A 15,461-nucleotide genomic window follows, 5' to 3' on the forward strand; every position below is an offset into this window, starting at 1 on the left:
GGAAATACTTCTTTACACAACGCACAGTCAACACGTAGAACTCATTGCCAGGAGATGTTGAAAAGTGTAACTGTGTTCAAAAAGGAATTAGATAAGTTCATGGAGGACAGGTCCATCAATGGCTACTAGCCAAGACAGTCAGGGACCCATGCTCTGGGTGTCCCTAAACCTCTGATTGCCAGAAGCTGGGATTGGATGACACGGATAGATCACTCAATAAATTGAAGCGTCTGGCACCAGCCACTGTTGGAAGACAGGATATTAGCTACATGGACAATTGGTCTGACCCAGTATGGCCATTCTTATGTTTAAGAGGAAACTGAAGACACAAGGTTCCACCCCATGCATCATGGTCTCCAAGCATCAGGTCTTCCACTTGCTTGGTTTCAAATTAGTGTAATATCACTCCATGGCATTTGAGCAGGACAATTCATAGTGAATATGGCTAGGGGTACCCATTCTATCTACCAGTCTTCATTTCAATACCTTAGAGGACTGACATTCACACACTACATTTTTGCTATATTCTGCGCTCTCGGCACTCATATAACCCATTTAAACTGGTCTTTGTTTCCCCTTAAGAATGATATGGCATCATAAACAAGATGTGCAGGGGCCCAACTTCATCATGCTGTTGTGCTGACTGGAGGTAAGTTAGCAGAGTTAGCTCCTCATATGCACCAATTGTCAACTGCTCTCTGAAGTCGGAGGCTGTTTCTTAGGTAAACAAGATTTCAGGTATGGGATAAACAGAGGGGATGTCACACAGACTGCACAGCAGCCCTGGGGATTCTCCTCCCAAACAGATAGGAATACTGGGGCAATGGCCTAAGCAGTCTCTCAGCCTTTCCATTCAAGGCCTTCAACACGAGGGATGGTATTTAGCACTAGGCAAGAATCTGTGTGCTCTGCTGCTCTGGACCTGCACTGAGCTCAACTTATTCAGCTGAGTTGAGGTATCAATCATTACACAAGTCAGGCCTGTGTATCAGATCCATTCCAAGGAGTACCAGCAGCATCAGAGACACTAGCTCCTCTGGGCTTGTCTTCACCATGAGCAATGGTGGCTAAGGCCTTTCAAACCTGTGGTGTGAAATGTCCTTCCCTTCCCACATTCGGGACCATGGATTAGATTCTGCCAACTATCAGGAAGATACTCACAACATCAGGTGGCTTCTTTCAAGTTCATTTTTGTCTAAGGCACCTCCTGTTAGATCGGCCTGATCCTGGGGTTTCACCTCAGAGTCCTTGATTGCAGCTTCAGATGGAGATTCAAACACTTCATCGGGGTATGTAGAGAGCTCCTCATGGAGGACTCCTTCCTGGGCAAAGAAACATAAGTCCTGTCAAAGACATTCCGGTGACTTATTAGAACAAAGTAACTCAAAAGGAAGCTCTGGCAGGAGCGGCACCTCTCCCTTGAGCCCACGCATACTGCTGGGTGATAGAGTCCTTACAGCCTTTGGCTACCGGGACAAAGCCAGCACTGCTCCCCTTACCCGAGCAAAAAACGAGGTGTCCAACTCATCCGGGAAATCCACTGTGTCCTCCTCCAAGAAACTAGCTGGGGTGAAACTGCGCCGCTGAGCCCTCCTCAGGGTACTGTCCTTCACAGAACGGCCCTGGAAGAGAAGGGAATAGCATTCAGTCACAGAGAAATTTGACCCCACAAACACTTAAAGAGTTCTGAAGACCCTGCTTCTTCAGGGGCTTAGCTGAGTCAGGGAGTCACCAAACTAAGTGCAGAAGATCCACCAGCCACCTGACACCCTTCTAGTGAGACTTGTGAATTCCACATACCAGTATTTCCAAGATGGCAGCACCATCCCTTTCAACTGAGCTAAATGGTGCCTTCTGCAGTATACGAATGCTCTAATGTGCTTCTTACAAAGGACCATCACCCATTCAGAGCCTAGCTTTTCCAAACTTCTCATCCAATCAGAGCCTAGAGCTTACCTACTGCTAACCAAATTCTGTAAAGAACATTTGAGCCTGGTTGTTGTCAGCCCTGAAGCACTCAGACTGACAAACTCTTGGCAGGTCTTTGTAAAGTTTACAGGTAATCTGGTCTACTCCACTTCCTTCTAGGCATGGGCAGGAGACACAGTGCAAAGTGTACTTATAGTCAGAACAGTGACTTCCCAAAATGACATAGTGGAGTCCCATTTTATAACTCCTCCCACCTCAGGAATCCCATAGAGGGTGCCTGCACCAGAGACCTCCACCCCTCCCCACAGGAATCCCCCTCACTCAAAAAATACCTTCACCAGGGCTGCTGCTGCTCGGAAGCTCATTTTAGCCACTGATTCCCGTTTCCGCCGTCGTGGTAAGCGATTGAACCCAGACCGAGAGCTGGTGAAGGAGCACAGTGATGTGGCACCTGGAGTGATTGGTGTGTGAGGGATGCTGTATCCATCATTATCATCAGCCATACGGAATGCTCGGCCTCGTGCTAAAGGGTCTACAATCTGCAGTCGAAGAGAGGATCTCAGTTACTGTGAGAAACTGGGGAGATCTCAGCATGCACTCTCAGGCCAGAAGCGAAGGCCTGTGCCTCATTCTTGGGGCCCTTTTCTCCCCTCAACAAACACAAAGAAACATAGGAACTGCCAGAATGGATCAGAGCAGGGCTTCATCAAGCCCAGTATCCTGTCTCTGACAGCTGCCAGCACAAGATGCTTCAGAGGAAGGTGTGGGATAATTTGTACTCCATGAAGGTCACACCGTGAGCCCTGAACATGAGGTTTTACATTCCTTCCAAAATGTTTATCATCATTAACTATAACAAATATGGATAACAAGACTATCCACGAGTGTCCAATCCTCTTTGACTCTTCTTAAATTCTTGGCCTCACCAACATCATGTGGCAGTGAATTCCACAGTCTAATTATCTGTTGTGTGAATGAGAGTTTTTCTAGGCCCTTGATCATTCTTTGGCTTCCATTTATAGATTCCAAGGCCAGATGGAACCACTGTGATCATGTAGTATGACCTTCTATTTAACACAGGTCAGAAAACTTCCCCAAAATAATTCCTAAAGTAAATTCCTTCTCCGAGACCCCTCTAACTGTTCAATATCCTTTTTGAGATGGAGTGACCAGTGCTGTCGAGATGGGCTGATTTACACAATGCATAACAATGTTTACCTTAGCATTTTCCATCCTGTATCCTAACATCTTGTTTGCTTTCTGGACCACAGCTGAGCAGAGGTCTTTATTGAGCTGTCCTCTGTGATGCCCTGGTCCTTTTTGTGATTTAATACAGTTAACTTAGAACCCTGCAAGATGTGTAAATAGTTCACATTTTCCCCTCCAATGTGCGCTACTTTGCGGCAATATCAGCACTGAACGTAATCTACATTCACCCAGCTTAGTTAGATCTCTGAAATTCCTCCATTCCTAAGCAGCAGAACACAAAAACTCCCTTCTGGTCATCACTACTGTTCTTTAGAGCTGGTAACAATTTTCAGCTTAAAAATTTTGTTCTCCAAAAATTGTTGTTTTGTTGAACATAATTTTTTTTTGTAGAAAAATGTCATCTTCAATTATATTGTTCAATATTTCAATGGAAAATTTTGAAACAAACTGAAATTTTTCATTTTGTTTAGTTTCAAATTGCATTTTTCATTTCATTTTAGATGGGGGGGGTGTTTCCTCTCGCTTCCTTTTGGTTTTGTTTTTTTAAATACCCCTTCCCCCTTTTTCCCACCAGAACATGACTTCAGTGGGACTATCTAAGAAAGTAAAGTAAAGCACATGTGTGTTTGCAAGATTGGGGCCCCATTTTTGAAAATGTAACCCTACCTCACTTTGGGGCTAAGGTAACACAACTGGAAGCCCAAGGGGGCAGCAGGAAGGAGTTCTGCAGAGCAGCCCTTGGCTGCTGGTTACAGGATCCCTGGGTTGGAATCTGATATAGTGGGAGGGGCCAGGTTCCCTACCAGCCACCAGGGAAGGTGGCATGAAGTCCCTGAGAAAGGGACGTGGATGACAGAGAGCCCTGAGAAAAGGGAGTGAGGACACAAGGCCCAGTGTCAGAGCTGAAGATCTGATATACGGTCTTGGACTTGGACTTGGACTTTTCTGGTACCTCGCCAGAGGTGGACTCAATTGTGACCTGGCCAGAGGGCCGAGTTACAGGAAAAGAGACCACTGCAGAGCCAAAGCAATGGGCAGCTGGGAGTGCCAGATGGGGGGAGTGACACTACACCATGCTTAGCAACAAGGAGGAACTCCAGAAACGAGTGATCTCCTTCACATCCACAGAAATTTTTCACAGAAAATTTCATAGATATTTTTCATTTATTGCTGACTATTTCCAAAATAAGGAATTGAGTCAATAATTTCTTTATTTTTTTTTTTAATCCTACCAAGTGACTAATCTGACCAAATTTTTTCCCCAATATTGCTTGTTTAGAAAATGGAAAATGATAAACATACTGATTAGAATTTTGGATAATAAATTTGAAAAATGAACCAATTCTGAAACCTTCTGCGAAATTTGTCAATTTCTCAACCAGCTCTACTTGTAACTAGGGCTTTCAAGTGATTAAAAAAAATTAATCGCGATTAATCGCACTGTTAAAGAATAACACAATACCATTTATTTAAATATTTTTGGATGTTTTCTACATTTTCAAATATATTGATTTCAATTACAACACAGAACACAACGTGCACAGCGCTCACTTTATATTTATTTTCGATTACAAGTATTTGCAATTTATAAAAACAAAAGAAATAGTATTTTTCAATTCACCTAATACAACTACTGTAGTGAAATCTCTTTATCATGAAAGTTGAATTTACAAATGTAGAATTATGTACAAAAAACTGCATTCAAAAATAAAACAATAGATAACTTTAGGGCCTACAAGTCCACTCAGTCCTACTTCTTGTTCAGCCAATCGCTCAGACAAACAAGTTTGTTTACATTTGCAGGAGATAATGCTGCCCACTTCTTGTTTACAATGTCACCTGAAAGTGAAAACAAGCGTTCACATGGCACTGTTGGCGTCGCAAGATATTTACGTGCCAGATGCGCTAAAGATTCATGTGTCCCTTCATGTTTCAACCACCATTCCAGAGGACATGCATTCATGCTCCTGACAGGTTCTGCTCGATAACAATCCAAAGCAGTGTGGACCGACTCATGTTCATTTCCATCATGTGAGTCAGATGTCACCAGCAGAAGGTTGATTTTCTTTTTTGGTGGTTTGGGTTCTGTAGTTTCCACATCAATGTGTTGCTCTTTTAAGACTTCTGAAAGCATGCTCCATACCTAGTCCCTCTCAGATTTTGGAAGGCACTTCAGATTCTTAAACTTTGGGTCGACTGCTGTAACTATCTTTAGAAATTTCACATTGGTACCTTCTTTGCGTTTTGTCAAATCTGTAGTGAGTGTTCTTAAAACAAACATGTGCTGGGTCATCATCCGAGACTTTTATAACATGAAATATATAGCAGAATGCAGGTAAAACAGAGCTGAAGACATACAGTTCTCCCCCCCAAGGAGTTCAGTCACAAATTTAATGAACAAATTTTTTTAATGAGCGTCATCAGCATAGAAGCATGTCCTCTGGAATGGTGACCAAAGCATGAAGGGGCATACAAATGTTTAGCATATCTGTCATGTGAATGCCTTGCAATGCCAGCTACAAAAGTGCCACGCAAATGCCTGTTCTCACTTTCAGGTAACATTGTAAATAAGAATCGGGTAGCATTATGTCCCATAAATGTGAACAAACTTGTTTGTCTGAGCGATTGGGTGAACAAGAAGTAGGACTGAGTGGAGTTGTAGGCTCTAAGTTTTACATTGTTTTGTTTTTGAGTGCAGTCATGTAACAAAAAAAATCTACATTTGTAAGTTGCACTTTCACGACAAAGATTGCACTACAGTATTTGTATGAAGTTAATTAAAAATACTATTTCTTTTGTTTATCATTTTTACAATGCAAATATTTGTAATCAAAAATAATATAAAGTGAGCACTGTACACTTTGTATTCTGTGTTGTAACTGAAATCAATATATTTGAAAATGTAGAAAAACATCCAAAATATTTAATAAATTTCAATTGGTATTATATTGCTTAACAGTGTGATTAAAACTGCAATTAATCGCGATAAATTTTTTTAATCGCCATTAATGTTTTTGAGTTAATTGCATGAGTTAACTGTGATTAATCGACAGCCCTACTTGTAACCTTCTTGGGCAGCACACACTTGTGAAGTTACAGGATCCAGAAACATCACATTACTCCTCCACAATGCCAGAAATTAGGATTTAACTCTGTCCAACACAGCCAGAAAAAACTAATGCTGACCATGGCAGCAATTTCTATGCACTCTCCTAACCAAAAGGCTGATGAAATACAATCCTTGGCAGATTTACAAATTCTGCCAGTATAGCATATAACCCTCATTACCCCAACAGTTGTGGCCTGAAAAAGTTATAGGCTCTGATGGTTGGGCTCATAACCAAGAGTTCAACATCCAACAGCACAACATAGCCTGTCTCTTTCTATTGTTTCATATGGACGTTATAAACTGCAGCAGCTACATCCAACAGACATTACAACTTCCATGTGGCTCCAATGGGTAGGGTAGGAGAGATTATAACTTTTGTGAGGCCTGAGATGTGGTGCTCAATAACTTTACAAGTCTTTTATAAATTGGCACACAAAAGAGATTACTTTCGAGAACGAACACAAGGTTTTAGACAAAAGTTACAACTGCTGTCAGAGGACTGGATGAAGTTCCAATATTAATGATCTTGACCATGAATAAATATTTTATATTTAAGAATACTTTGTTAAGGTGGTTCTGTGCCTGAGTTCTCAGCAAGGTCTAGAGCACAGGACCTGTTTGAAGCTACATGTAAACTATGAGTTGATTCAAGGGCTTTTCCAAACGGAAAAAGAAGCCATTTTTCTAAGTCCCATAATTCTAAAATGATTTGTTTGATTAAATCCAAACTTTAAAAAACTTTAAAAAATCATGAGACATTTCAAGTTTTGAGAAAGAGGAGAGAGAGCACTCGGTGGGCAGAATCAGGGTTAGACAATAGCCCATCCTTTACTATGGAGACACTACCAAGCCCTTACCCTCCTTTCTCCAAGATGGGATTAGAGACTGCAGATGGAGATAGTTTCATATCCCATTTCACCATCTGGACAAGAGCAGCACTCTTAACTGATTTCATAATATCCGATCAATTACAAGGGAAATGCAAGGAACTGGGAACCCTTCAGGTTAGAGCTCAAGTGCTAATGAAGTTACCTCATTTAGGTTTGGGTACAGGCAGAATCTATACTTTGGGAATACGGAGTAGGCAAGGAAGCTGGAAGCTTTACAGCTTCCCCTGGCAATTTCTGAGGGCTTGTGAGCAGAGCGTACCAGCCTGCTGTAAGACAGCTGATACATAGGTAGCTCCTGTGAAGTCATGAGATAATATTTCTGAGGATACTGAAAACTAGGGTATTGTCTTCAGCCAGCAAAATGTGAAGAATAAAAAAGTAAGTGCATTGCATGGCAATGGGGCTATTAGTATGAAACTGCAGTTAGGGAGGATAGGGTCTAATCTGGGTATCGGAAGTAAACTGACAGTTCTCCTCTCAAAACTGCTGGATACCCCATGTTGGAAGAGACTCTGACAACCAGATTTGACTAGGAAACTGGAATCTTGCTATGGAGAATGCTGAAAAACACCTTCCACGATTACTATAATTCCTGACTAGTGCTCATATACCATTCTCACTCAGTAATGATGCCAAAGGGACAAAGACATGGCTCTCAGAGTCCTGGGGAAACAGATTGCAGAGTATAAACCATAGAGGCCCAAGTGGAAGTGACAATACTGATTATGGGAAGAGTGTGCTATAATGTGTATATGAGATTTAGGAAACCATCCTTTCACAGGAAACTCTTCCTTTCCTGTAAGATCTTCATTTCCATGTTTGATCTCTATAGTGTCTTGTGTACACGGATCTGAAATGTTCAGGAAACACTGAACCCTAAAGCAGGCTTAGCATCCAGCAGTCGGAGAGGGGAGAAAAGAGCCTTTTTGGTATATTCTGAAAGCTAACAAGCTCCATGGAATGGCCCTGGCTACTCCTCCACTGGACTCACCTTCTGCATGCCAAGTTGACAAGGCCCGACGTAGAGAGGAGGAGGAGTCTCTGTGCTGGTGAGTGAGATGTTATCCTGGCTAGGCAGGTCCATTTCCCGGATGACCTGAGGTTTCAGCTTCCCATATCGCTGGCTGCAATGGCGAAGGCTTTTTCTCTGCCATTTCTGAGTGGCATCACTATCCTTGCTTACACCAAACCAATCTGCTGTGCCCCTGAAAGACACCGACACAGAAGCACAGGGAAGGTTTGGGTTCGCTTAAATCATGCAAATTAGAGATAGAAATCACACCTAGTCCATTCCCATGCAGGATTCTGCCCTACAGTATATCTCACGGGCTCTTCACAGCTTGGTTTTAAATATGCAGTAAGACCAGGGCACAAAATTTTCATCAAAACATTATTACAACAAAAAATGCCTTTTCTACCAAAACAAACATTTCACACACAAAATTATTTTGTCACATTTTTTTTTAAAGTTTTTCCAGTGGGGAAAAGAAAAGAAGGGGCAGCAGGAACCAGGGGACCCATTTGTTTTGTCATTTAGTTTGACTGGAAAAATATTTTAATGAAACAATTATTTTTTTCTTTCAACATTTTCACAGAAAATACTTACCCATGTTGGACCAGGCCTAGTCCCAAGTGGTGGGGCCATGGCCCTTTCACAGCCTCAGCCATCTCAGAGTCAGGAAGAGTTTCTTCATATTCAGTCTGAATTCATCTTTTCTTCTCCTGACTCCCCATTATTGCCTTTGTGCTCTAAACAATCCCTCTCCCTCCTTGTGGTTTCCACACTGGTACTTAGCTGAAGTTAGCATCAGCACCAGAGCACCACTATGCTCCCTGGGATCTAGAGTTTCCAACATATAACCTATGTCTGGGTTACAGGGGTACATGGCACTGAGCTGCCTGCTGCGGGAAGTTGAGAAAAGCTAGGAGCAGAAGGCAGTGGAGTGCAGCAATGCAGCCAAGCAGGCCATCAGGATATTGCTAGGGCTCTGCTGGGAGCAGAACAGTTTGTATTGCACTGCTGCTGCTTCATCACTGAAAGGCATCTACATTCAAAGACAAAATCCCAGAGGAAGCCAGAACATGTGAGGGATGAAATTAGGAGCATTACAAGCCACCCCAAATGCAGGAGGACAGTCATGCATTGTAACATGCAGTGTAATTTTAGCCATGTCAATCCCAGGACATTAGAGAGACAAGGTGGGTGAGGTACTTACTTACCTCACCACCTTGTCTCTCTAGTCATGCACTGTAAACAGTCCTAGAAATGTAAGATTTGCCACTGATCCACCATGCCTTTCCTCCAGCAGTGGCCAATACCTGCTGCTTCCAAAGAAGGCAAGCCACAAGAACCCATAACGCACCTAGACAAGTGTTCAATGCTGTGAAGAAAAATTTCATCCTAACCCCACCCAAGTGCACACATGGAAGCATGAGATCATCTGATCCTTTGCATCAACTCCTTACTGGGAGCAAGGACATCCACTGATGCTGTGACACTGAGGGAGGGGTTTTAGCATGTGCTCATGGTGGAGGCCAGGGGGTATGTTTTGGCACTGAGAGGGAAGCAGACTCAGTTACTGATAGTTCATTGGGTTTATGCCTGGGCATCAAAGGGGAATATACCACTTTAGTATTAGCAGGAAGTAGGTTATGCCCTAGAATTAGAATTAGGCAGGGGCAAGATTCTGTTAATGGGGTTTGTGCCTGGGCAGCGAGAGAATAAACGCTGTTTTTTGACTTATAACAAAAAGGTCCCTATCCAAACGGTCTGGATTATGTAAATACATATCCAATTCAAAGGCCTCAGACAGCCTCTTCTGTTAACAAACTCCAATTGTAACTCCATTCATCTCAGACTGGTCTCCTCTGTATATCCCTTCCCAGATACCCAAAACAGATGAGCCCTGCAGTGTGTCCCGAAGGTCAAAAGACTTTGACTATTTTCATCCAAGGAGGAGAGTGAATTCTAAAATCAAGGGGCCCTCATGGAGAATGCCCTCACCCTGCCAGCAGCCTCCTCTCTGTCATTCCCAAGAGGGCTTCAGCTTAAGCAGCTTTGCAGATGGCAGCTCTGGCAGTGCAGCCCAGGAAAAGAGGTGGCTCCCTTGCCATCTGGAGCTTTATAGGTTAAAACCAGCATTTTAGATTTTGCTTGGACGTTAACCAGCAGCTAGTGTAGATTACAGAGCTCTGGTGTCATGTGTAGGGTTACCATATTTAAAAAATAAAAAAAGAGGACACTCCACGGGCCCCGGCCCCGCCCCTTTCCCACCCCGGCCCCGCCCCTTTCCCACCCCCAGCCCCGCCCCAACTCCGCCCTTTCCCCGCCCCTTCCCCAAAGTCCCCGCCCTAACTCCCCCTCCTCCCTCCCAGCCACGCGAAAAGGGCTGCCCGAGCGCTACCGGCTTTACGGTTTGCCGGGCAGCCCCCAGACCCTGCGCCCCCGGTCGGCGCTTCCTCAGCGCAGCTGGAGCCCGGGAGGGGAAGCGCCCAGCCGGGGGCGCAGGGTCTGGAGGCTGCCCGGCAAACCATGAAGCCGGTAGCGCTCGGGCTTCGGGCAGCCCCTATGCCTCCGGACCCTGCGCCCCCGGCCGGGCACTTCTCCTCCCCGGCTCCAGCTGCTCTGCTCCTCCCCGGACTCAGACTTCAGCTCTGTTTAAGAGCCAAGCTGCCCGAGCCAGCGCTACCGGCTTCAGGCAGCCCCCTTGCCTCCGGACCACAGCCGCCGGCCGGGCACTTCTCCTCCCCGGCTCCAGCTGCTCTGCTCCTCCCCGGACTCAGACTTCGGCTCTGTTTAAGAGCCAAGCTGCCTGAGCCAGCGCTACCGGCTTCGGGCAGCCCCCGTGCCCCAGCCGCCGGCCGGGCACTTCCCGGCTCCAGCTGCTCTGCTCCGGCGGCTCGGGGTCTGGAGGCAAGGGGGGCTGCCCGAAGCCAGTAGCGCTGGCTCGGGCAGCTTGGCTCTTAAACAGAGCCAAAGTCTGAGTCAGGGGAGGAGCAGAGCAGCCGCGGGAGAGGAAGTGCCCGGCCGGTATTTTTCCCGGACACGTTCGGCTTTTTGGCAATTCCCCCCGGATGGGGGTTTGATTGCCGAAAAGCCGGACATGTCCGGGAAAAACCGGAAGTATGGTAACCCTAGTCATGTGCTCCCAGTGAGACACTCGATTCACCCAGCACGCAGCTGCCTTCTGCACCAGGTCCAAATGTAGCCCCCATTGCAACAGTCTAACCTTGCCCGGATGAAGTAAGCAAGGTCTGCATCCAAGAGAAGAGAGCCTGTCCTTCTGGACACATGCAGGTTGAACAAAGCCATCCTGGCCCAATGTCACTTGTTCATCCAACTAGACTCCAGATGGTGAACTCTAGTCAAGCACCAACATCTCCTCCTTGGCGGAGACATGGACAGTTTCCTCTAATAACAAACCCAGCGCTCCCCACTAGTCTTCACCAGCCTGTGGATCTCACCTGATTGGAGTGACCCAAATTTCTCCTAACACCTCCAGCACCTCAGTAAGGTGATACAGGCCAAAAGTCAAGCAGAGAGAGGTGGCTTTGCACTCTGCTCAGGAGTCCATCCCCTCAGAAATAACAGGAGTACTTGTGGCACCTTAGAGACTAACAAATTTATTAGAGCATAAGCTTTCGTGGGCTACAACCCACTTCTTCGGATGCATCCCCTCAGGATACTGTTCTGCTCCTACAGACACCGATAGATCAGCTCAAATCTGAACAATGTTCTCCATTTGCCCACAGTGGGAGGGACTAGAATCAGCACCCAAGCTGACAAAGCCTGAATTAACTGGGCTGTCCACAGCCCAGAATAAACCCACTAAGATTGTACAGGTGCTACAGTGGAAGAAAGAAACTCTCCTTACCTCCTGCGTGGCCACAGTGTAAGGCTTCAAAACAATCTTTATGGCTCAGTTGACCAGATTTGTCTCAAGGCATCCGTAACCAGCACTCTACCCATCTTCCCAGTCACTTCATTTGTCACAGGACATACGTGAACCAGGGTAATCTCTGAGGGTGAAGCCTGCACCTAGGAGCCACTCCACTGAAGGAAGAGGGCAAAGCACTGTCCTAACCAACCATGGATGGAACAATGTACTGATGGAAACGGATCATGCCTCAGAGCCCTCTGAACACCTTCCACTTCCATTAGCCACCAGCAAGGCAGGTCCCTTGCCCTGACAGCAGAGGACAAAAGAAGACAATTGCTCTGATTGAAGTCAAAGCTGTGATGTTGGGATGGAAGGGGCAGCTATCCTGTTCTATTTGTAGCACTCATTATGGAATGCCAGGGTTATATTTATGTGCACCCTGGCCCTAAAGATGTGCCCTGTGCCTTTGCAGCTTTGGAGCTCTGCTGAAGAGGTTAAAGTGAACACAGTGGGGAAGTAAGGTGTGGCCACAGGAGGCAGTTGTTGTACTCCAGTGAGACTGAGCAGGCGTGGGGCTTGGGCAAACTGCGTTTGTTTGGTTTCTTGGATAGTAACTTTAATAAAACTCCAGTTTTAAAATCCTTCCTGGTCTGGGAGTGTAACATATCTCCCTTGCTATCGGAGCACCTTCCAGAGGCATATCAAGCAACGGTGACTAGCATCTGTGTCCTGTGGGTCATTCTCTTTCTCTCTTCCCCTCCCCAGGGGACTGTTTATCATTATAAGGCATTGTGTACACACTACTCTGTTCCCGTTTGCACGGCATGGTGAAGAAGTGCACCCTGCACTTGGAGCTCCGTGGGGCTTAGTCGTGCCTCTGGGAATTGGTTCTAGCTGTGAAGGAGGCCAGGAGGCTACGGGCTTGTTAGGGAGGGAAGGAGGCTAATGGTTCATTAGTCAATTCCATGCTAGGTATTTTCAGCTTCTGAAACATTTAGTGGGTGTGATCACTCTTTCTGTTAGGTGAGCACATGACACCCACCACAGCAGGCCCCTTTGTTTGGATCCTGCCCAGGCCCAGGGATCTATGCAGTAGGCAGCATGGCGCAGAGCTAGCATCCGTGCACGGTTCAAAGCAGCCCTACCACACGCATGCATTGGCTGGGTTTCACACTCAATACCAAGGGTACCTGAAGAGCGATCGGGGAACTGACTGCCTTTTTCTCAGGGGCCTTCTGCCCGCCCGGTGCCCATGAATAGGCAAGGTCTGAATCCTCTCAAACCGTACCCGTCTGCTGCAAAGAAAAGAGAGCTGAAGGGAGAGAGCTTGCAGGGCCGTCTGGGAGCGGCAGCAAGTGGGAGGTGCCTTTTCCCATTGCCATGGGGGGTGGGGTAAAGGGAGGGTATTGCATTGTCATTTATTCCTGTTTATAACATCTTGACCACAGTGACAGCTGAGACCAGGTGCACCCAAGGCCATATTCTGATGGACAGCACAACCTTGCGGAGAGAAGCTGGGGATGGCAGAAAAGAGCCGCCGTGCTTGTAACTTGCAGCAGAGCCTGGGGCAAGAAACACCATGTTTCCACATGTGTTAGGGCACAGACTACCTTTCATGCACTTACACTCTTGACCTGATTTCCCCAAGACTCCTGCTGACGCCAGAGAGGCCTGTGTCCCCCAGACTTCTGGAAGTGAAGCCACTTTCTATTTAGGTGCCTAAATATTAGGGCTGTCAAGTGATTTTAAAAATTAATCACGATTAATCGTGCGATTAATCGCACTGTTAAACAATAATAGAATACCATTTATTTAAATATTTTTGGATCTTTTCTACATTTTCAAATATATTGATTTCAATTACACCACAGAATACAAAGTGTACAGTGCTCACTTTATATTTATTTTTGATTACAAGTATTTGCTCTGTATAAAAACAAAAGAAATAGTATTTTTCAATTCACCTAATACAACTACTGTAGTGAAATCTCTTTATCATGAAAGTTGAAATTACAAATGTAGAATTATGTAAAAAAAAAAAAAACTGCATTCAAAAGTAAAACAATGTAAAATTTTAGAGCCTGCAAGTCCACTCAGTCCTACTTCTTGTTCAGACAATTGTTCAGACAAACAAATTTGTTTACATTTGCAGGCGATAATGCTGCCTGCTTCTTGTTTACAATGTCACCTGAAAGTGAAAACAAGCGTTCTCATGGCACTGTTGTAGCTGGCGTCACAAGATATTTATGTGCCAGATGCACTAAAGATTCATATGTCCCTTCATGCTTCAACTACCATTCCAGAGGACGTGCGTTCACACTGATGACGAGTTCTGCTCGATAACAATCCAAAGCAGTGCGCACTGACGCATGTTCATATTCATTATCTGAGTCAGATGCCACCAGCAGAAGGCTGATTTTCTTTTTTTGTGGTTTGGGTTCTGTAATTTCTGCATTGGAGTATTGGTCTTTTAAGACTTCTGAAAGCAGTCCCACACCTCATCCGTCTCAGATTTTGGAAGGCACTTCAGATTCTTAAACCTTAGATCGACTGCTGTCTTTAGAAATCTCACATTGGTACCTTCTTTGCATTTTGTCAAATCTGCAATGAAAGTGTTCTTAAAATGAACAACATGTACTGGGTTATCATCCGAGACTGCTATAACATGAAATATATGGCAGAATGCAGGTAAAACGGAGCAAGGGACATTGAACTCCTTGGCGGAGAATTGTGTCACAAGTTTAATTAACACATTTTTTTAACGAGCGTCATCAGCATGGAAGCATGTCCTCTGGAATGGTGGCCGAAGCATGGAGGGGCATACAAATGTTTAGCATATCTGACACGTAAATACCTTGCAATGCCAGCAACAAAAGTCCCAAGCAAATGCCTGTTCTCACTTTCTGGTGACATTGTAAATAGGAAGTGGGCAGCATTATCTCCCGTAAAAGTAAACAAACTTGTTTGTCTTAGCGATTGGCTGAACAAGAAGTAAGACTGAGTGGACTTGTAGGCTCTGAAGTTTTACATTGTTTTGTTTTTGAGTGCAGTTATGTAACAAAAAATTCTACATTTGTAAGTTGCACTTTCAGGACAAAGATTGCACTACAGTACTTATATGAAGTGAACTGAAAAATACTATTTCTTTTGTTTATCATTTTTACAGTGCAAATATTTGTAATCAAAAATAATATACACTTTGATTTCAATTACAACACAGAATATAATATAGATGAAAATGTAGAAAAATATCCAAAATATGTAATACATTTCAATTGATTTTCTATTGTTTAATAGTGTGATTAAAACTGCGATTAATCGGGATTAATTTTTTTTTCAATTAATCACGTGAGTTAACTGTGATTAATCGACAGCCTTACTAAATATGGATTGAGCTGCCCACCTTTAGGCACCAACACTTGGAAATGTTGGCTTTTACCTCTC

The 15,461-nt window shown here is 44.7% G+C and overlaps 1 protein-coding gene across 1 annotated transcript in view; it reads right to left on the bottom strand.

Moving 5' to 3' along the window:
• Positions 1–15,461, bottom strand: part of RHBDF1 (rhomboid 5 homolog 1) — a 96,781-nt gene that overhangs the window by 26,024 nt on the left and 55,296 nt on the right. The window contains exons 4-7 of the mRNA XM_065412568.1: positions 8,129–8,342; positions 2,262–2,468; positions 1,500–1,622; positions 1,162–1,322 (exon numbers count right to left, since the gene is read on the bottom strand). Coding sequence (XP_065268640.1) covers positions 1,162–1,322; positions 1,500–1,622; positions 2,262–2,468; positions 8,129–8,342 — 705 coding nt within the window. The remainder of the gene's footprint in view (positions 1–1,161; positions 1,323–1,499; positions 1,623–2,261; positions 2,469–8,128; positions 8,343–15,461) is intronic.

The sequence above is a fragment of the Emys orbicularis genome, chromosome 10 (genome assembly GCF_028017835.1).
Source record: "Emys orbicularis isolate rEmyOrb1 chromosome 10, rEmyOrb1.hap1, whole genome shotgun sequence".
Classification (NCBI taxonomy): domain Eukaryota; kingdom Metazoa; phylum Chordata; order Testudines; family Emydidae; genus Emys; species Emys orbicularis.